This window comes from Notothenia coriiceps, unplaced genomic scaffold (genome assembly GCF_000735185.1).
Source record: "Notothenia coriiceps isolate Sejong01 unplaced genomic scaffold, NC01 NC01_scaffold00031461, whole genome shotgun sequence".
Lineage (NCBI taxonomy): Eukaryota > Metazoa > Chordata > Actinopteri > Perciformes > Nototheniidae > Notothenia > Notothenia coriiceps.
The window spans coordinates 212841-235801 of record NW_011364162.1 but is presented as its reverse complement, the minus strand read 5'-3'; the positions used below and the strand labels follow the sequence as shown (position 1 = coordinate 235801).

Sequence of the window (22961 nt, the reverse complement as noted above, 5' to 3'; positions counted from 1 at the left end):
GCTCTGGAGGTCCTGGACTTTGAGAAGGAGAACATCTAAGCATCCACAGCTGGGGCAGCAGAAGCTGAAAGGAGAGATGATGGCTGCACTGAAAAGAGCAGAGGAGGAGAATGCCTCACTTAAGCAGATGCTGAAAAAAGAGGACAGGGATCAGAGAAGAAGGCAAGTCCACCGTACAGAAGCCATCGGATAAAAAGTCAAAAAAGAAGAAAGGCAGCTTGTTGGCCAGGCTGCAGCTCCTGGAGCAATGACGGCAGATAACACCTGTCTCTTGACTTTATTCTGCCTAATGTCAAATAAAAAGCAAAAACAAATGTCAGTGACTCGTCATAACTTGACTTAAGAGAGAAGACATTCTCTGTCTTCAACCAGGCTATTAGGCATGATCTAAAATATCTTTAAAATCAAACACTTGATGGTAGGAAATCCTCTCTGAATATAGAGGGGATACATTTTGTGACAAATAGTCAGAACAAATGTGTGACATGTAACTTTTGCTACGAAAGGGTTAGTTAAATGTATATATTGTAAACGTTTATCATCTAAAACAATTTGGTGGTAGGGCTTTATGTGTGCAATGTTGTGTCATAACTGTGAGGTTTTCAATTTATAAAAAATGTAAGTTGCCGAAGTGTGTATAAATAATGTAATATCACCACATACCCAACAGAGTGCGGCAGAGTGCTGTTTATGATTTTTCCACAAACGCAAAAGGGCATAAAGCATGAAAGCATAAAACTTCAGATTTGATTTGGGGGGTTTCCAATCTTTCAGTATTAAAAGTGCCAGCGGCTGATGTGCAGAGACTTTAAGAAAATTCCCTTGCCTTGATTCAAACATTTCCATATAACAAAATGTCATGTTATTTTTACTCTGACATGTCCTCATATACCAAAAAAGACAGATATGACCTTTCTTTTTCACATTGTGAATCAGTTGTAACACACATCTCAGAAGTGAATGGGTAAGTATTTGGTCAGATCAGAAAAATAATAATTTATAATTTGGAATGATTTGAAATACATTTTTTTAATTAAACTACTTGAGTGTTTTTTCACTAAGCAATATGCTCTTTATTACGTATTCTTGAGGCACTTACCTTTAATGTGGTCAGGGCATTTTTTACAAGGGTCGTGCCATAACAGGAAAAGGTGTAATGAATGACATTCATTGAATTTCACGCTGCATTTTAATGGGACAGGGTCGTCATTAATGTAATTTGTGCTTCCCCACATGTCAGAAAGCTGCCAGGAAAAAGGCCCATTTCCATGTATGCTTAGTAAGATCATGATTCGGTGAGCATAAAGTCATTTAAAAACAATAATGATAAATAGAGCCCTGCTTCGTTGTAGCTGTTGCCAAGTAGAGGACCTCCTATCTTCACTCTGCTTCTATACTCACCTGGCAGTTGTTAATGTAAAACAGTTGCACACCTGCCAAGCTTGTAGCTGCTGTTGTAAAACACCTGTCCACTTCTCACACAGCTCACTCAAACAGCTGCCACATTAGCTTCATACCTGTCTGCCTGGTTTCCTGCTAAGCTCAAAACTCATCTGTTACACAAATAACATTAAGCCGTTGTTCAGAGAAAGCAATCAGGAGATTAGGCTTGAAAACAGAACAATTACAAATAAAATGTAAAGTGGATTACATCCCTGTGATAAACCAGTAATATCAACATCCCTCCAAAGGGTCTCATTGTCCCGGGTTGCAAGCAAAGGAGGAAGTTCCCCTTTTTGGCTGTTTCATTTAAATACGTATTAGAAGCATAACAGGGGGAATAATTAAATAATCAATTATACTAAAATATAATTCATACAGAATGGGGGGTTTGAAACTCTACATACAAATTCAAATACAAAACAGTTGTAAACTCTTTGGATGTCAATACATTGGCAATTCCATCAAGTCCAAAACACAGTTGTTCTGAACTATTATTTGTGGCGTGTTTACCTTCAGAACAATTTGTCTTCCAGACTATACTAACCTTTCCACACTGTCCGAGCTGATCCAAGTTGTGTGCATGTGTAGTGTACTTTGAAAAGAGCAGATTATTCATCCTGTCATATTTTGTAGACAATAACCATCTAGAATATCGGGCGGCCTTTTGTTGTTGTTTCCTGTACTTGGGTGTTGGTGTGACAGGATGTAATCTGTTGGACTTGTATTAGCATGTTGTTCAGTAAGACACGTCTCTACATGACAAACGAAGCTCTCACTGGGGCAGAGAGGAAGCATATTACATTAAATACTTCATTGATTTTTGTCTGAGTGTTATGCACACATTCAACAACATTCTGCATTCAGTATAACAAAATATTCTTATAGGAGTAACACATGTTGAAGCAAAGTGACTTTAAGATAGAAACACATTGTTTCATGCTTTTTGCATTCACTACCTAAATTACCCTGCATGTCGTAACAGCAGCAAAGAACTCTTGCGAAGGAGGTATGCAAAAACGAATTTTTTTAAAGGGCTTGCTTTCTTGGTGCACATGTGGTTCATAATTCTTTTAAAATCTCAAATTACTGATAAGTAGACCTATAGTTTTCTTGATTTCTGACACGTATCCAAGTTACTTTTTCTACGCAGAACCTCTGTTTAGTCTTTCCTGGCTGATTATCTCCTCAAATTGTAACCTGTATAGAAGGATACATCTAAAGTCGATATGCCTTCTTGGTGGGAAAACTGTAAACAAGTACACAAGAACAGAGGGTCATGTGTCAATGTAAGCAGGGCTGTACCAAATTGTTTAAAGGTTCAAAGCTTCATTCATAACGTTGATATTCAAATTCTAAATCAAAATTGGAATAATCCTTTGCATGTGTATTCAGAAAGTCTAAATCAGGTATTTCGGCACAGACAGACTAAACTAATAATATTAGTGGCTCAAATAATATTAGTGGCTCCGTAGGATTGTTTCCAACTTGTGTGATTCGTATTTTTCAAATATCGCCAGAGTGTTGTAAATTCCAAATCAGAATATATTCAAGAAGATAAATATGTTATTTTCTAAAATGTACAACATTTTTTACATACAGTTGAAATGTAAAACATTACGTTCACTACAGCCAGAAAAACCAAGCACTTTACATCATGTTCATTCTCCAAGTCATATAACTGGATAACGGCGTAGGTACAGAACATCGAAATGTAAAAAGGCTCACTTTGGAAAAAGACAGACCTCGCTGAGTTTAACTGCCATGTGTGTCGTTATCTGTTGTTGTCTGTGTTATTGTTGTTGTTTATATATTGTATGTATATTTGTTCATGTACAGTGATGTGAAAATGAATTTCCCCCTGGGGACAATAAAACAAATCTATAGGATCCGTATAGCAGTGTAAAGTAAAAACTAAAACATTAGTTAATGTATGCAAGTGTATGGGAGTATATCATGTTTCTGTTGAGCACAGCAAAGCGACAACAAAACTACAGAGAATTTCTGATTTTTTGAAAAAAAAAGTTTATTAATTTAACAAGCATACAAAACAACAAATCATTTTTAAACTACCAATGCAGTTTCAGTGCAATCCCAAAATATACATTTTTCAGCAGGGCATGTTAATAAAAGTTTTTCACGTCAGAAACAGCAATTTAAATAATGTTTATATGATTATCATGACAATTGTCCTAGCCAGAGGAAGCTCGCAAGTGATACCTTCTTGAGGTAAAACTGTACACACCCAACCTTTAAAAACGTACAAAACAAAGCACTACATCAAAAATGAAATCTGAAATACCTGAACCAAAACATAAGTACTGTAGCACATTACAAACCAATGCATTTGTAAACAAAGCTTGTAAACGAAAAAGGAAGTATGTGGTTATAGATTTTTGGTTTGTGGATTTAATAAATAAGGAGCTGATTAACGGTTTCCTATCAGTTTACCACATAAATAGTATTTGGTGTGCAAGTGTATCAGACGGTAAATTATGACTTTAAAGTGAAAATCTGGACAATATTTCTTTGTATTTTTCCACAGCTAAAGGCTATCGCATAGATAAACACAGAGGCCAATTATAGTTAAAAAATACCTATATCTTTTTCCTTCAGGTAAGAAGTATAATTATATGTTTGCCCGCAATGCAGGCAAATCCTATTCACTAACAGAAGGACTGTTACTTTAAGACAGCATCATAGTATCAGCAGGGCACAGCAGTGAAACAATAACAAGAGCAGAAGGATGGCACTGCCAAAAAAGGACTGATTTGAGTAAAGTCCCTTCTGACTATGGGATGTTGAAGCTTGCGTCTTTCACAAAAGACCGAGTTAAGACGACTGACTCGCTTACAGCATCAATCTCCACAGAGTAACAAAGGTTCAGTGACAGCATCACAGCATCAGTAAGGCCAATACAATATTTAGGGTTAACCTCACGACAGATTACTTAAAATGTTGAAATGCAATTCCATAAGCTGGCCAAAAATAACATTCCATTTTTCTTTTTATAAAGGGGATGCAGTCTGTCGGTTCAATATGATATGTTCCATGATTCTTTGGGGATTTTCTCTGGTGCTACAACTATTCTGCTACATGAAACTGAATAGTAATGTTAAAAAAACAGAGTACGGACACCAACATCCATTCAGAACTCATGTATTCATTTTGCTTATGATCCACATCCTGCATCTTCGTCAGCTCCCATTCCAGCTTTCCTATATCATTTATCTAGGAGTTTTTATATATTTTTTATTTGAGCTCTTACCAAATAAAACTCAGCTTAAAAATGCAGCTGCTCCAGGTTTATGTGGAAGCACACCCTATGCATATGTTAGTATCAGATACTGCTACAGTCAGACTCATACTGCTGCTGTCGATTGGGTTACAAACACTGTGTTAGCATATCAAAATGTCACTGATAGAACGTCAGATCGTGAGGTAACCTAAATCAAATATATATACTGCATATATCATTCAATCATTGTGCTATTTCTCCAATACCCAGGATTCCAAAAGCACCCCAGCTTTCAGACAGCACCCAGCCACACGGAGAGAATACAAGCCTTAAGACATAACTCTTATGGGAGTTGTTGCGTATCACAGCATATTCAATGTACAGATTATAACTGCCATTAAACTGAAAGTAGGCGGAAGGAAAGTGTTCTTCTCATCAGAAAATTGGACTGAAAGCAAAAAGCACAGCATTTGCTAAAAGGTTCCACTGCCCTATCAGAGAACAACCCCAACTTCTAATGCGTTTGATCAAAACCATGAGCTCAGGGGAGACTGTGATGAAAAGTAGAATGCACTAGATTAAGAAGTCTAGTTGTCTGTCATTTTCATTCTACTTCAGCCACATGTTTTATAGCAGCCCATGCAGATGTGCAGAAAAAAGGAAAGGAGAGCATGTGTGACATTGTGTGCTGGTGTGCTTTTAACAGTGTAAAGTGATGGGGAAAGGAATGGTAAAGTCAAATTCAACACTAAATTACACTGGGCCAAAAGCTTCGGCTGTACTTTTCTCTATTGTTTCTAACTTTGGAGCAAGTTGTGTTTCTGTCCACATCCCTATCAGTGATGTCACAGCAGGTGTTTTCCATCAGGTAAAACACCTGCTGTGACATCACTGATTGGGGCGTGGCTCGATGTGCACCTTGGTTTGAGCATTTCATGAATTCAGAGCAGTGCAACAGCCCTTCTCTGCCCGATTTCATGAAGTTTTAAATAACCCTTTGAAACATGAAATGTCTCTTATCTCAAGTATGGTTTGTACACTCTTAGCTCCACCTCAAATGTTGGCGTACCATGTCTCTCACATTGTCCATTTCCCTCTCTACCTAATACACTCCTCCTCTGATGGGCTTTCTGATTCTTCGTTCTCACTGTCATCCAGTTCAGGAAGATCTCCCCACAGGAGCAGATTTAGACCTGCAGACACATTGGAAGGTGAAGAAGGCTAATTAAAAACACACTAAACAGGGAAGAAGAATTCCAGTTTGTTTTCAAGTAGAGCTTATATTAACCTGTCGCATCCAGTCTGTTGAGAGTAGATACAGCATCACTGTTGAACATCCAGAAATGGCCGTTGTTACAGGAGAGCAGGCAGGGCTTACAGGGAGCAACAACATGATATCCCACAACATTACCACTGGCAGAGGGAGGGAGAATAAAGAAGAACAAGTGTCAGCAATTTACTGTGGGCATTTCTGAAAAATGCTTACTCCACTAGCGGGTGTCTATTATCTAAGAGAATTTTGTTTTTGCCCTGTGTATAAACACAACAAAGGCTTTAGAATACAAAAGAGCGAAAAACACCTCACTGTAGCACTAAACTGTACTTTAGAAAGCCAAATGTCACTTTAACTACAGGTGTATAAAGCCAAAATGTTAACTCTTATTGTTGCATACAATGAAGCGATTACATTTCCCTTATTTAAAACTTATATTAGAAATACATCTGCTCAATAAGAAAACAGTTGTTATGTCATCTACAGAAAATGATGGGCAACTATTTAATTTAGAGTCAAGTAGAAACACTACATATTCTCTGGTTTAAGTCATCAACTATGAAAACATTTCTGCATTTTCAGTTTTACATCCTTGTAATTTAATAACTCTGAATTTAAGACTGTTGAGTAGTTACAGTTCTACAGTACACGTGTATCATATAAAAAACTGCTACATGGGAAGACCTTGTTTGCTGTGCTTCTTATCAACATTTCACATCAACAGATGGTCTTCTTAAAGCAAACACTGTAGGCTATTGAAAAGCTTTACATACCACTTGAGACATGCAATGTCTCTCAGTTTGCATTTGCAGCTTTCAGTAGAGTAGCAGCTGGCCACAAAATCAACAGTTCTGGGGGGAGGGTGCGTGTAATGAGAAACAAACATAGCCATAAAAGGTTAAAACACACATTAAATTAACATGTTCATGCAACAAACACAGTAAATCACAGTTTGGGTGTCAATGCTTTGTACCCATTAACACCAAATGATCAGTTAGACATCAGTTTGTTACAGGTCGTTTCAAGTAACAACACAACAGACATAAACAAAGGCCAGCAGCTATGCTAGCTAGACTAGCACTTACCTATTGGGAGGAATATCAGTCGAAAAAAGCTCAACCTCAGTGTCTGCAAGAAGCACAGCTTTCATGCCTCTTGTGCAGAGCAGACTTTCACAGAATATGCAGTTCACCTGGGACACACACTTGTTTTTGAAATTAGCGTTGGATGTAGACATTGTTGTCCTGCCAAAATGGACGAATTCTCGCTCTTTCTGTCTTCCCCCAGAAAGCAAATGCAGCAGAAGAAACAAGAACCGGGGAGTGCTGTTACTCACTATTCGTCGGGTTATTAATACTCAATTTGGCGTTAACTTCGCAGGCTTTAACCTAGCACTGACGTCCTTGTGCAAACGTTAGCCTTTTCCTAACGAGAAAACGGAAGGCAGCTAAAGTCAGGTTGTTTAGCAACGCGAGAAAATACATATACACGAGAAACTTTATATCTTTAAAACAAAAGGGTTTGCTGTATTATTGTTAAATGCACGATATCGGCGAATAACCAGGCTGTTTTAAACGACTGGTTCAGCATCCATTTAGATGTAGAAGGCGCTAACCAAATAGCTGTCAGCTTTGTTTACAACTTCCTGGTATTTAAGGGCACTTCCGGAAACTATCTTTAAAAGACCCTGCATCTGACTCTGATTGGCTGAACTTCATAGTAATCGATGTCATTGGCCACCCTCATTAGGAAGTCTGAATATCATTGGTTATAAAATAGAGGTGAAACGCCCACCTTCAAAAATGCTGAAAGCCGATTAGTATGCTTGCATGTCATTCAAATTAGTTACGCCAATCATGGTGTGGGAAGTACTGGTGTCCTATAAACTATGCTATAAACTGGGACGGGGCTGTGGCGTAGATTTTCAAAAAGTTGATACTTACTTTCAGGAAGAGGGTTGCCTTTAAAATAGACTAACACTGTTTTATATGAGAAATGGTCGCTGTCGAAACACGAGACAAGGTTAATGCATTCCCGTTATGTCAAATGATATTATCAGTTGACATAGATATCCGCAAAGGTTAGGGAATTTCTTCTTTAAGGCTAACATTAGCTATACATTACTATTTTATTTGCCGTTTTGTTTACGTAATACGGATTTAAATTCTGCAGAATGACACATGCAAGACACACGTTCTCCTCAGCGACCATAATGTTACTGAAACCATATATAAAGTGGCTATTAGACTGTTTTTGCTCACTTTACACACCCAGGAATAGCCCACAATACCCCCAACTTGCAATTAGTGCTATTTATACATCGAATCACATTGTCAAACAAAACACATCCCAATGGGACTTGTGACATGCTCTTAGGGGACTGCCTGCAACACATTTATTTTATGTAGCCGAATGAATAATATCCATGTGTGCATCCCTGCCTGTCCTGCGCACTGAGCAGCCAGCCCCTCCATATCCCCTCGGTTCTTCCTCTCTCTCACTTCAGGAGGGGGGAGAGGAGAGCAGTTTAGTTTAGACAGGCGGACGGACAGCCACGAGACACATAATGGCAAATATATAAAACTAACTTTTTGAAGCGCTGACTGACATACTACCACTGTTTGTTTCTTAAGAAGGGGATGAATCTCCTTTCACTTGAAGTTGTTTGCACCACAACCGTTTTTTTGAGGAGGCGGCGAGGCGCGGCGGCGGATGGGAACACAGAGCAGCAGCAGCGCCAAACTCACAATGCGCCGGAGTGAACAGAGGCAGCAGGGAGACAATACAGATCCGCGGGTCCACTGAGGAGCTGCAATCTCTCATCTGTGCTTCCTTTTTCTCTTCGAAGCCTACCCGAGAGTGGCATTCCCCCCGTTAAAGGCTTTTTTCTTTTTTTGGACTGATTGAGACTAAATTGACTTCGCTACGAGGGGGCAAGCGGTTTGATCTCCAAACTCAGCCATGACGTCTCCGGCGAAATTCCGAAAGGAAAAGGAGATAGTGGCCGAATATGACACTCAAGTTAAAGGTAACACTTTTTTAAAGCTTCCCACGTGATCATTTGTATCCCACGCTTAAGAAATATGCTGCTAAATATGTGTTTTCCTTCTGAATGATGTGTTTTCCTTGACTTGGCTGATTGCATGATTTTTCTGTACCCTCAACCTCTCATATCAGGCGTAAATCAGGGGTACGCTTGCTTTGTATTTCACCAACCATTTAAGGATACTAATGTCAATATGTGGACGTGGAAGATCAATAATACATCAACAATTCCGAACATAACTAGAACATCATGATCAGCGTGTCTTCAAGCGTGTGATCGCTCGCCTCACACAGATGGCCAACAAAGACACGAAAAAAAATCCCGCTCAGAAATCAGTGTTGTTGTCCAGATGTGGTCTCTATGTGGTCTCTAAAGAAAAGCGTATGTGAAGGTGGTATGTGTGTGTTGTGCACAGTACCCAAAGGGCTGGGGTTTCGACATGGAACAAGGCAGGGCGTTTTCTCTCCCCTCTGTCTCCTGCTTGTCTCTGCTGCTGGTGTGCACCGCCGAGCGTTCATGCTGCAAATCTCTCTGTGTGTGTGTGTGTGTGTGTGCATGGTTTTTAAACACAGATTGCGATTACATAATCCATTTGTGCCGAGGCTTGTCCATTGATCACAGTTCATTGGTGTCGCCCCTGCCCACGACCAAGGACACGAGAGCAGCAGGGGTGGGAGAGCAGATTGTGCTGGTTAGAAAGGGGCGTTCAGATGTTAACTGTTTACTGGTTTGTGTGTGTGTGTGTGTGTGTGTGTGTGTGTGTGTGTGTGTGTGTGTGTGTGTGTGTGTGTGTGTGTGTGTGTGTGTGTGTGTGTGTGTGTGTCGTCAGGCAGGCACAATGTATTTAGCTAGGTAGTGTCAGTCAAATACTGGGATGGTTTATCGGATCTATACGTTCAGGTTAGTGGAGGGGGAAAGCACAGAGGTGGCAGGAAGGAGAGGGATGTGGAAGACAGGATATCACTCTCCTCATGGACAGCATGTTTCCACTGTTGCTGCAGTGCAAGATCACCAGCTACAATGGTCTTCCTAATCACAACCGCTTTTCAACATCCTACCTCACAGCCCTCCTTTGCTTCTGTAGAGCTGCTGCCACCTTCAACTTTGCAGGCTAAAGCGGTAGTGGAGTGTGTTATCTCAAATTGCTATGTTGGGAAACTGGAATTCCTGGTGCTTATAAACAGATGAGTGACACATTTAAAGAAAAACAAACGTTAAGCATGTTAGTAAAGTCTGTAGCCACTAAAACGTCAACACACTTCTGTAAATTGAGGGGTAAATGCAATTATTCCAAAAGTAATTATGGGTCAAAGGATGCATCATATAATCTGTGTCAATGCCATACCTATCAAATCCAAAAATCCTATTGTGACATCTTGATTTGTTATATTTCACCACTCCATCCAAGTTTATCTTTTCATTTTGTCACTTGTCTATAAAGCACATCCACACACCCAAATGTAAGCAAACATATTTTTGATAAGGAAGCTTTCAGTCAGACATGAAGGCAATAACTCCTCTAATCAAAAGGGGGTATAGGCTACTCAAAGTGTTTAATTTGGTCTTAAAAGTAAACATGTCAGTTAAACTAAATAACATACTAATCCAGGGTAACTTGGCTCTGTGTTTACCACCTCTTGTTAGCCACTACCTGTTGTTTTACCTGCCTTACTGCAGACACCTTTAGCTGTCAGCGCAGTGGCATTAGCGCTGTTGTCCCGGTAGAGATCTGTTTATGCTTGGCAGCCCGTGTAAAGGCCTTCTGTCCGTGCTGCATTGTGAGGGCTGTCTGCTGTGTTTGTCAGCTTGTGGACTTAATGTTTGTCCATCGACCCTCTGCATCGATTCCCACTGTCAGTTACTTCACTGCTCCCTGCTGAACAGCTGCGTTGAGCTACCTCTGTCCACCATGTGTTTGTCCACATACTCGTCTCTCCCTATCTGGAATAAACAGATGAAAGGATAAACCTGTGCATCCTCATTATTGTTGTTGTGTGCTTTTCCATCTGTAGAGGCGTCTCCAGGTGCTGTGTGTGTCTGCTGTGACATTCCCAGCCACAGACAGCCCGTCATTACCCTGCAAACTGCTGTTAGATATGCTCTAATGAAGGGTATATCAAGCAGTAAAGCCCCCACACGTCACATGTCTGTCTTCCAATATTTGCAAACACATGTCTGTCTTGTTTCCCAGATCTGCGAAAGGTCAGTTGTCAAAGGTGTAAAAACGAAGTCTCTAGACGAAGTAAAGGAGGAGCTATCAGGCTATTTGATGTTTTACTTTATGCGTATTCTTCCTTTGATAATACAGCTTTCCTGAACTTTATTAACCGTGTGATTATTCAACAACAATTTCAGTGCAGCTTATTGGAAATCAAACTTTATGGCTCTGATCAGGCGACATTAATAGGCTTTTTCACACTGCAGCATCATGGGGGAAATTCATGTAAATCCTCCCTTGGCTTACATTTTACTCCTCTGCAGCAAGAGAGAGATGCAGGATGTATATATCCACTCAATCTTGATGAATCTTCCTGATTCCTTTCATGACCTTTCCCTGGCATACCATAATTGAGCATTTAGTTTGGAGGATGCAGCTCCAGTTTGATTGAACATTGATTGGTGCGGCGCTTACATACATACCATCTAACTGCATGCATTTTTCGGTACGTACCTACATAAGCGACATGCCATTCATTCTACACACACTCAAACATTCCTGCGACATTCCTGATATAATTCGGCCTCTAATGAATCTCTTTGTTGCCAAGCAAACACTTTAAGCAGGCAGATGTCATTGACACTGTCATCTCACCTGTTGACATGTGTTCTGGAGAACACACCTGCACGCACAGGCACATAAATACTTGAACACCACCATCTTTTTCCCAGCCTGTTTTTCTCACACAGGCAGAGTGCTGATTCTCTAATATGCGATTCTGGCTGGTGCAAGGAATGTTCCTACTTCTCAGGATAAGGGTGTGTGTGAGAGAAAGGGTGTGTGTGTGTGAGAGAGACAGAGTGACTGTGATGCAGAAAGAGAGAGAAAAAGGATCCAGCATTGAAAAAAAAAAAAAGGGATATAGAGAAAGTGGGTAAGACACATTTAAAGGGGGTTAGGAATGTTCTAACACAGATGAGAACCGTTAAACACAGCGCTGAAATGGAGTTAAAGAAAGAGCTTATCACCTACCGCTCGTCGTTCACAGAGTACTTATTCAGAATTGAAACCAGAAAGCTACTTTGCTTTGTGAAAGACTTTGAGGTCTGTCTCTATCACAGGGTCCAGTCAGCGCACATGTTCCAGCTATCACTATCCCTTGTTTACCCGTCAACAAGCGCGCCATGATATTTAAATGGAAGGCTTTAAATCAGGCAATGGGAAACATTTTAGAGGGAAATTAGGGAGTGCAGCCGAGTCTTTAAAAACATTTGACAGATGTTTCATTTTTCAAGTACATTTTGGCTCGGTGCTTCAGCATCTGTCACAGCTTCACGCATCTGGGAATGTTAAAAAGTGGCTGCCTTTGCAAATAACTTCCACTTGCTGCCACTGATAAAACGTTTTTATTATGTTTTTTGGAGAGATACAGACAGAGAGGTATGTGTGGCGGCCAACTAATCTGATGATGTGGTAAATAACGTGTATTGGTTTTTGTTCTCATTACTTGCACACAAACAGGCTGTATGTCCAAACAGATGTAGGCTTATATCATTTTCGACACTTTCTATTATTCAAACTCTGCAGAGATGACCTATTTTACTTAAAGAGGGACGAGCGCATGTGTCCATTAACTGAAATAGTGTGTCTGCCTACGTGTAGGTTACTAAGCTGCCTGTTTACAAGCCAGCCAGAGAAACATATGATTTAGAATAAATTGCTGCTTTCTCTAGCACACAATAGGAACGGTTGTGACGCAGAAAGATGTTTGTCAGCAGGCAGGATTGTGTGAATATTTCTGTTTGTTTGTACATGGTGGTTGATTTATGAGGAACAGGGATACTGCAGTGGGGTCACCTGACATACATTACAGTGTACAATTTATTAACTATGAAACAGTAAGAGGCAGCAAAGGAATAGATGAATGACAAGCAGTTGTTACTGTAGCACTGGCCACTCTGCTGCAGTTGTTCACATCAGCAAACGTCACGTGAGGGTGGAAGGATGTGAGTAGACATCTTTAAGCTAATAGGCTAATCAATTAGTGGTTGTTTTAGAGCTCTGTGTGTGTTCTTCTTAACAACCCATTGTCAATTAGGGCTGCATTGAGTGAGTCCAGTGGTGCACTTACCAACCACAAGTCAATCACAGGACTGTGTGTGGGGGGAAATGAAAAGGAGAAGGGGAGGGGTCTTGGATCTGTGTATTTGTAAAGAAATTTGAGTTGAATAAAAAATGTAAATAAGCTTTAAATACATCATGCAGGAAGGATGTTTGTGTGAGGTTCAGGATTAAAGCTCCAACACAAACAGCTTGTGCTGGGAGTGTGTGTGGAGCGTCCTGTTAGGGCCCATGGCTTTGTGGCTGTAAAATCCACTGCCTTTCACACACACACACACACACACACACACACACACACACAATGCTGCTGTGTTCGGATTTGTAGTGAAAATCCTTTATTCAATATAAGTCAATAGAAAAATGTACTCCACACTGGGTGTCCCACCATCAATTTAGTGTGTGTGTGGTGTGTGTGTGTGTGTGTGTGTGTGTGTGTGTGTGTGTGTGTGTGTGTGTGTGTGTGTGTGTGTGTGTGTGGAAGGTAGGAACACCTTGTGCTGCGTGCACCAGACACGACGTGGCTGAAAACACTCATTGATTTTCTGTTCCCTTCTACCTATCTCCTTCCTCATTTTTTAGTATTCGATGTGAACATGTCCTACAAGCCCGCTGCGGCACCTGCAAGAAAACAAAGCATTACATTTACCAACACTGAGTGTTGAGTCGGTCTCCCTTAGTGTACACATACACAGAGATGCGTACAACTCAGCAAGTGTGTTATTGGATTAAGATGTCAAACCCATCCCTGCTGCAGGTGATAGCTGAGATAAGAGAGGAATGTGTGATATCACCATAATAAGCAGATGAACCCGTACAGGTGTACAATAACACCCAGCGTGTCAAACAACTTGTCAGTATCAGTGACGAGAGATAAAGAATTTAATTGAGACGGATGCAGAACAAATGAAAAAAATAGACACCCGGTGAATTGGGTAAGGTCAGAGTTCAGCTGCAGTTCATTGGTGCCAGATGTTCCAGATGCTCTGATTGGGCAACAGATGCTTAGTCTGTCCTGATTAGCTAATCCTAACACCACCTTTCCTTCCGGCCTTCAGAACCGAGGCATGTTGGGGTTGGTTTAAAATATCCCCTCCCTCTTTTCAGGTGTTGCTTGCTGCATGATGTAGAAAACACACACACACCCACGCATGCGAGCACACACAATCACGCACACACACACACTTTTTGCATAAAGTTAACTGTAGCATTCCACAAAGTTGGTTTCTGTGACCTAATGTAGTCGAGCCATGAATGTGTGATTGTTTCTCTGTTTCAGCTTAGGGATGGGCAATACAGATAACGACGTCTCTTATTATAATATGTACTGTTGATTTTTTTTATTACGTGATATTTTACATTTTCTAACAATTTATTTCAGAGGCATTACGTTAAACAAGAAACAGATCGAACTGATATATCTTATGATTGTTCAATTGAGTATTTTAATGCCTTCAAAATGTGAAAATAAAATTGTCGGAAATATGCCATAAAAAAATAATATTCCTAATTTAACAAATTGTTCATCCAACATTTTGCCAATTTATTTCATAATTATTTCAGCAGTAAAGTATGTCCACATTCCCCAAGCCTGTGTGTGAATGTGTGTGTGACCTGAAGCCATAGTTGATGTAGGGGCCTTGACCCCTGTTAGAGTGCCTCATTCAAATGTATTCTTTATGTGACACACACACGGCAACAGCAGAGCAACCGGTGAGAGCGTGTAAAAATGTAAAAAGCAGATCCGTGCTCTGGCCTTCCCCCTAACTCACACACTCTGTCTGTCAATCCCAAAAGTGCCTCTCTCCCTCTTTTTCAATCTTTTTCTTTCTGTCAGCCTACATCCAATGAACAATCACACCATTGTGGAAAGAGCTGCCGGTCTTCAGCTCAAACTCTCTGTTTTTCTCACTCCTAATTTCTCCCCCCTCTCTTTTTCTGTCTCCCTCCTTTCCTCTCATGATGTTTGTCAGTTGTGATGAAATGAGACACAGTCACACACACCTTCGACACGCCTCCCATGGCAGCTTAAAGCAATAATCATCACTTTATGATTCCAGCATATGTGACACACACACACACACGCATATTGTGTCTCATACCGGACACTGACTCACAACCAGAGGATGTGTGTGTGTTGGTGAGAACGTGTTAAAGAACAGAGGGATCTATATTTAAAGCAGAGCAGGGCAGAGACAAAGCCCACTCATATCCTCTGTAAAACAATCGATAGGAGAGCAGACATCCAGCTGCAAATAAATAGGAGGCAGAGAGAAGGAGAGAAAGCACAACAGTAGAAAGGTTGGATAATGCTCCCGGGGGACGCCAGAGGAAACAGGTTGTGTTTGGTTTGAACAGCCCTCATACGTGGCCACAGAAGAAAAAGCCAGGAGCCTGACCAAGGAGGGGAAAGGGAGGAAAGGAGGAGGAGGAGGAGGGAAATATGCAAGAGAAGGCCTGAATAAAAGAGAATTTCTGAGGTGTAATAGAAGAGGGAACTGCTCCTAGACTGTTCAATATGTGTGTGAGTACAGTATGCACTTGTACTAGCCTTTTTTTTTTACTCCTCACACCCGTCTCTCTTTCTCCTTCCCCCCTCCATCAACAGCTTCTCTCAGCACGTAGGCAGAGTTGGTTGCTAGGGTTACTGAATTGCCCCCATTTTTCTGGGTTTGTGAGGAGCAGAGGGAAAATGAGAAAGAATAATGTAGATTTATCTCCCCTGTAGGGTCTGGCTAATCAGGTTACACGCACACACACAAACACTTGGATTTTGAACCATGGTCTTTCAGGTTTTTTTTTGTTTTCTTGCTTTTGCATTCCTGTCCTGTACTTGCTCTCTCCGCCTCCTTTATTTCATCCTTTTCATCACTTTGTTTCTTCTCATGGTGTCTGTGCTGTTTCCTCATCTCCCTCAGGCTCGGGGATCTCTGTGAGATGAAGGGTAGTGCAGTTTGATTAAAGGAAATTCTAAATTGTTTTTGTTGTTTCTCTAAAATAATTCTGCTTGCCATTGATGCGTTAAGCTTGATATTTATGAAAGCCTTAGGTTGCATCTCAGACTTGCATCAACATCAAACACTAACTATGAAGTGCCGAGAGAGGGTGGGATTCACTATCAAAGAGAGGATTTCAGTATTTTGTGACATGTTTACGTGTGTGTGTTTGTTTGTGCGTGTCTGTTTGAACTGGGCAATCACTGCACGTTGGCACTCGGCATTCGGGTTCACACCTCTGCTAATGCCGTTTTAATGAAGCCATTCATCACTTCTTCTCGGCTGAATCTGCCACACACACACACACACACACACACACACTCTCTCTCTCTCTCTCTTTACTCCTTTCTTCTGCCTGAATGCGGGTGAGGACACGGTGTTCTTCCCCCCCTGGTTGCTATGTGGATGCACCAGTTATTTTTTAGTTCCCGGTGTCAAAGCTGTGTTCTCTCCCGTTTTCTCACCCAATGTTTGTTTCCGCACATTCACAGGCTTAAAGAGAGGCTTGTTTAAAGTGCTGAGTCCTACCTTTCCTTTAAACCTGCTCTCAATGTGGGAATACTGAAGTCTTCTTTCCCACTGTCAACACACACATGCCTGATAGGAGCATCATCTGCTCTCTGATCTTGAAAACAGGGAGTGTCAGCCCCTCGCTCTCTCCTTCACACTCATACCAGATGCACTACATCCACACACAACTCCACACACATCAGTTAAACAGCGTGGTGGCTGTGCACTCTGCTAATGTTGACCCTAGCTTGAGGTTACATTGAGGGTACTGTTGGCTAATTATGTTGCAGCATGCAGGAAGTAGATGAGATCAGACTTCCTCTTCCTTTTTTTACCTCATCCATGTGGGACAACTCGTGATTGGCGGCCCCTGCTGTGTACAAACAAGGAAACAGTGCTGCATCTGTGTAGACTCATGCAGGTCACACAGCGGCATGAGGTAAACCTGCGCCTGTGGTCGATCTGAACAGGTTTTTAGAACATCTCCCACAATAACAATCCACCCGGCTAAGTTCAACATGTGTCCGGTACTGTTCACAAGTTCAAATTTGTATATGAATTACTCAACCAGTGTTACTTTCAATTGTTATGTATTAATTTATGATTTAAAGAAATTGGGGGCTGCGTTTAACAAAAGCGAAACTATATTAAAGCAAATGCGTGTTTGCTTGAACCTTGATATTTAAAACATTCCCTCACAAACGGTCTCATTGATGGACGAGGGATTTTTTTTGCTGAAAAGCATGTGTTTGCGAAGTAGTGAGCATACCACTGGCTAAATGAGAGTTGTGAGAGTTTGTAAACGGATGTTCTGATATAGTTTGACTTTTGCCAAACGGAGCAAGAAGGAGAAATGAGAACAGTTTGGGAGTTTGTGGACAGAACTGAAACTGAAAGATATCTTTATGGGGTACTATTTAAATATGTATAATAGTTATGTGCAAGGAACCACATTTGCAGATTTGAGATACTGTGAGCAATGCAAACTAGAAGTGAACCATTGACAGCAATTTCATAAGAATGTGGTCAAATATGATTAAACGCCTGATCCGACGTGCATCATCTCCACGCTCATATCAGAACATGCTGCAGGGTGTGGTTGTATGAGTGTAATTGCGTGTGTGTGTGTGTGTTAGGGCTGCTCAATTAATCGAAATTACGATTTTGGCTTGCAATGATTATGAAAACATCGAAATAAAACGATTATGTTTTTTAATTTATTTCTTTTAAATTATTTTTTGTATTGGTTTTTCAGTTGAATTATACTTAAAGTTCAGGGTAATCAACTGTTAAAAACATACTGTTCAATTTTTTTGGATGTTTTCAAAGTACATGGATAATCGTATTTAATAATCGTGATATCAATTATTGACCCAAATAATCGAGATTATGATTTTTGCCTTAATCGTGTGTGTGTGTGTGTGTGTGTGTGTGTGTGTGTGTGTGTGTGTGTGTGTGTGTGTGTGTGTGTGTGTGTGTGTGTGTGTGCAATGCTGGTGCCATGCCTGGTCTGGATGAATCCACCCAGAAAATGTGGTTTACCTGCAGCAGACATAGTGCTTGAGCTATTTAGAGGCAGCAGCACATACCTCAAGCCTGATATTTATCTCTCTGGTTTTCAGGCGCCTGTTAGCAGACTCTTTCTCTTGTTCTGCCTCTCGCTGAGCGTGGCCAGGGGGCAACAGTGTGTGAGAAACATGCTAATATGTGCTCTTCACTCATGCATGTTTAAGCATGTCCCGAGGCTGTGGAATATTGTGTACTGTCGGAAGTCTCTCAACCTGTCATGTCCAAAAAAAAGATTTTTGTTCTGCATGATACATTTGATCCACTCTTCAACTGAACTTGGGTGTCAATTATGTGACATGATGGCTCTTAGGGAATACCAGTGAAGTCCTCAGGTTGATGCAGAGCCAGTGGTGGTGTTTTAAGTAGGTAGGTTGGAAGGAGATGCTCTCATAAAACATCTAGAGATTCAATATTTGAATCCAGAGCAGAAAACAGATTGCAATGTGTCAACATTTTAAAGGCTAACAAGCTGCAGTGATGTAAATGATTAACTAACCAAAACCAGAGTTGGATGGTGTTAAAAGATTACCAGAAAAAAAAACATTCAGTGCTAAAAATGGTCATAGTCAAAGTATTTTAATTGAGCAAGACTTACCAAGCATCTAATGAAAACGATAGTTACGGCTGTAACTACGGTTCTATGAGTCCCGGATGACCGCCAGAGACGGTGCTTTCAGTACTGGATATGTCCATCGCATGCATGCGCAGTTCGAGTACCAATAACAACAAAGTCACCTGTGACCCACGTGACTACGGCTACATAGGCCGGCGTCATTAGTGGATCGGTTCCCAGAATTTTCTGGCGAGCACACAAGAATTCTGAGTGACCGGGAACTCTGGCGGTCATCCGGGACCGTAGTTACAGCCGTAACTGCACGAATAATGGCCGCCATGGAGGCGTCCTCCGTGCCCTGCAGAGAGCTCTGAGCAGAGGAGTGGGAAGCCTCCTCGGGGGTGAGCGGCCCACAGCCATCCCTCCATCAAGTCGCCGGGAACGGACAGACTGAGCTGGAGGAAGTTGTGACGAGGAGAGGTTCCACCTCTGCGACTCTAGCCACTCTGAGCGCCCGAGGCATGAGTCTACAGCTCATGCAGGCACTTTGCGTGAGACCCTCCCTCAAATGCTCGAGGCCAAGGCAGAGGGGAGCAGCGGTCATGGCCGTCCTCGGGCTCAAGAGAAACCATACAGGCGCTACATGAATGAGCCAGTCTGTAGGTAGGCAGATGCAGCGTACCCGGGAGCGGGTGCGAGAACACAGCCTTCATCGGCTACCTGCTGAACGGAAAGAGTAGAGCAATGTTCCTACTCGCCGAACCCAAAGAGGGATGTAACTACACCCATGTTACCGGCAGAGGGAGCGGGAGCGAGAGCACTGCCTTCACCTAGCTGGATTAAATAAAGAAGCGTAACGGGGTAGCTTAGCCGGGCGGCTGCTGCTAGAATCAAGCAACACATCTACCAGGAGCGGGGGCGAGAACACTGCCTTCACTGGTTGAGTTCATAACGAATGCCAGGTGCAGCGTACCCGGGAGCGGCTGCGAGAAAACAGCCTTCACCGGCTACCTGCTGAACGGAAAGAGTAGAGCAATGCTCCTACTCGCCAAACACAGAGAGGGATGTGAATGACCTACACCCATGTTACCACCAGAGGGAGAGGGTGCGGGGACACAGCCATCACCAGTAACAAGTTGACACAAACCTGTCCGTCGAGGCTCTGCACAGCGCACAGCCGGCCACAGCTCCTGGAGGACGCGTTAACAACTCGTAGCTCCGACTGTCAGTCGCGAAGCTGCACGCGGCCAGCTGCTTGCAGAGAAATTCCTCATATCAAACGTTCAAACCTGAACGCTGTAGGCTACAAGAATGTAGCTGCGGTACTCTCGCGAAGCGAGAAGATGAGAAGGAACCGATCCACTAATGACGCCGGCCTATGTAGCCGTAGTCACGTGGGTCACAGGTGAATTTGTTGTTATTGGTACTCGAACTGCGCATGCGTGCGATGGACATATCCAGTGCTGAAAGCACCGCCTCTGGCGGTCAGTAGGGACGAAATAGAACCCCAGCGGCATTCCCTCTTCACTGGAAACACATTGCAGTAATGTGTGCTGAGACATTTCTGGAATAACTAATAAATAAGTAGACCACAAACAACACTCAATATTTTCACACATGCACAGTGCTACAGCATACTGCATCTCTGTTTATAACTGGATATTTAGCCTACTGTTGGAATTAACTTAATAACTGTACAATGTGCATTTCCAAGGCTGCAAAAAGATATATTGGATTCTTTGGATATTTTTTATCAAAACATGTATAGTGTTAATTTCGTCAGCCATTTTTTTATTTAGTTTTAGTCCTGTGTTAAATTTCCTTTTTAGTTTTAGTCATATTTAGTCACCTTCATCCTGTTTTTATTTAGTCCATTTTTAGTCGACTAAAAGTCTGAGCATTTTAGTCTTATTTTAGTCGACTAAAACAGTAAATATTTTAGTCAAGATTTAATCGACTAAAAGTCTGAGCATTCAAGCGTCAAAGAAAACGAATTATTTTAGTCTACTTTTTGTCAATGAAAACTGTTGAGTCTTTTTTAGTCATCAGATTATATAGAACATTTAAGTCAAACTAGTCTAGCCAAAACCAATAATTTGTCATTTTAGTCAAATTTATTTCACAATAAGATTATATCTTATTTGATGAAAAACACAGGTTGATTAAGAATGCAGCTTTGCAGAGAGTATCAGGTCAGGTTGTGGTGTTTTTACCTGTGTTTTGGCCACATTGCTTCCCTTCTGATAAAACAATGCATTCGCTTTATCACATCGTTTCTTTCTCCCAAGCAGTGGTGGCTTTAGACTTGTTCGTTGTCAGTCATTTTGACGGACAGGATCGTAACATTTCCGTCATAATCCATAATTACCCGTCGAGTGCACAATTTATCACTCATTCGCGTTGACGAGGGGGGGGTATTCGGTTAACGCGACCACTGCTCCCAAGCCCTGTTGTTGCCATTTTATTTTCTGTTAAATAAGGTTCGTTAGACCCAAGTCTTCCTGACAATTCACAGTGTGCCGCTGCCCGGTGTAATTCAAATGTACCGCCGCGCGCAGCACAGACACCTGACAGACACACAGCTGCTGCCCAGCCGCAGCACCGGAAATGGAAATGCTGGGAGAAAAACTGACTATCAGAGATGTAACGTTACCTTTGGTAATATTTCGTCTCCTCATTTTTCGTCAACGAAAGTAAAGAGAGATTTTGGCATAGTTTTTATTTAGTAAACTACATTTTCGTCTCGTCACTTTTCGTCAACGATATTGCATGATGATTTCGTTACAGTTATTGTTTACTGCCGTCGGTGCCGTCTCGTCATCGTCTCGTTTTCGTCATGGAAAAAAAGGTCGTTGACGAACATATTTCGTCAGGGCCGTGGGAAGTAGGGGTGCTGAGGGTGCTGCAGCACCCCCTGGTGGAGGACAGGGGATCTGCACTTCCACAAGATTAAATGCAAATATAATACCAAAAAAAACGAATTTTCAGCCTTGATGTAACAACATTCATAATGAAGTAAAGATAACACCCTTTTCACCCCAGTTACATTTTCCATTTGGCCCTGTACGATGGGCGCTGTAAGTGATGAAAGTGGGGAATGTTGACTTATCAGGCGCCCGCAGCTCACAGCCAAAGTGAGAGAGAGAGATAGATAGATAGAGAGAGGGGGTGCACCGGTACCGGCGGGGATTGTTGTTAGCTTCTGCTGCGCTAACTGATATAAGAAGCTGTTTCTACAATAATGTGGAGGGAGAGTTCTGTCCTGTCAGACTGAGAGGCTCAGTGAGGTAAAGGACTCTGAGTGTTTAGATAGTTCACTTTAGTCTAAGTTATCTCAGTGGGTCTCAAACGTTTTGATCACAATTTATGTAAGCAAATATTTCAAAGGGACACCTTTATAATTATTAGGATAAATAAAAACAGGTTTGAAATCATTCCAATGTATACTATAGGACAGTAAACCAACACAATTGTTTAAAACTGGAGAGATTAAAAAATATGCATAAATAAATAATAAATGTTAACTGATAAAATAAGATATGAATGAACCACAAAAATAAAACAAGTTAGCCTACATTTATTTGTTATTGGCTATGGTAGGTTATTGGTTATGTTCACATACAAACCGATCTTTTTCACATGGGTGTTTAGAGTTGTATCCCCTAGATCAGTCTCTAGTAATTGGACGCTCAAAGTGCACCAGATTGAAGTATTTTACTTTAAAATGTTAAAAAAAATCTTCCCGGGGGGCACCCCAGGACCCCCTTAGAGGATGTGAAATCCACCCCCCAATTAAAACATGTTTATGCAATACTAAATACATTTGAAGCCTTTTTATATAAGCTGTCCACCATATCAATACGTTTCTCTTTTTGTAGTGTATTGGTCTTTTGTAGAGGTTTTTTCATTGCCAGCTAAAATCTTGCCTAGGGCAGCAAATTGGTCAAAACCGGCTCTGGTGTCATCCCCACAGCACCCCCCATTTGAAACATGTTCCCACGGCTATGGAGGAGGGGCTCTGTAAGGAAGTCTGAAGGAAGTGGCAGATTTGTTCCGGCTG

At 41.5% G+C, this 22961-nt stretch overlaps 2 protein-coding genes across 2 annotated transcripts in view; one reads left to right on the top strand and one right to left on the bottom strand.

The window, feature by feature from the left end:
* Window positions 1-4220: 4220 nt before the first annotated feature.
* Window positions 4221-7585, bottom strand: LOC104959974 (protein FAM72A). Its single transcript, XM_010787887.1, has 4 exons — window positions 7037-7585; window positions 6725-6802; window positions 5967-6091; window positions 4221-5871 (listed from the first exon to the last, which is right to left on the bottom strand). The coding sequence occupies exons 1-4, from the start codon at window positions 7186-7188 to the stop codon at window positions 5777-5779; spliced, it is 450 nt and encodes a 149-aa protein (XP_010786189.1). The 5' UTR covers window positions 7189-7585; the 3' UTR covers window positions 4221-5776.
* An 849-nt stretch (window positions 7586-8434) lies between these two features.
* The window catches only part of srgap2 (SLIT-ROBO Rho GTPase activating protein 2), a 55220-nt gene continuing 40693 nt past the window's right edge, over window positions 8435-22961 (top strand). The window contains exon 1 of the mRNA XM_010787891.1: window positions 8435-8979. Coding sequence (XP_010786193.1) covers window positions 8913-8979 — 67 coding nt within the window. The 5' untranslated portion in view covers window positions 8435-8912. The remainder of the gene's footprint in view (window positions 8980-22961) is intronic.

Coding starts and splice junctions, on each gene's coding strand:
- LOC104959974 (XM_010787887.1), bottom strand. CDS start 7,188: ATGTCTACATCCAACGCTAATTTCAAAAACAAGTGTGTGTCCCAGGTG. Junction 6,092..6,724: donor GACATTGCATGTCTCAAGTG/GTATGTAAAGCT, acceptor TCCCTCTGCCAG/TGGTAATGTTGTGGGATATC. Junction 5,872..5,966: donor CAACAGACTGGATGCGACAG/GTTAATATAAGC, acceptor ATGTGTCTGCAG/GTCTAAATCTGCTCCTGTGG.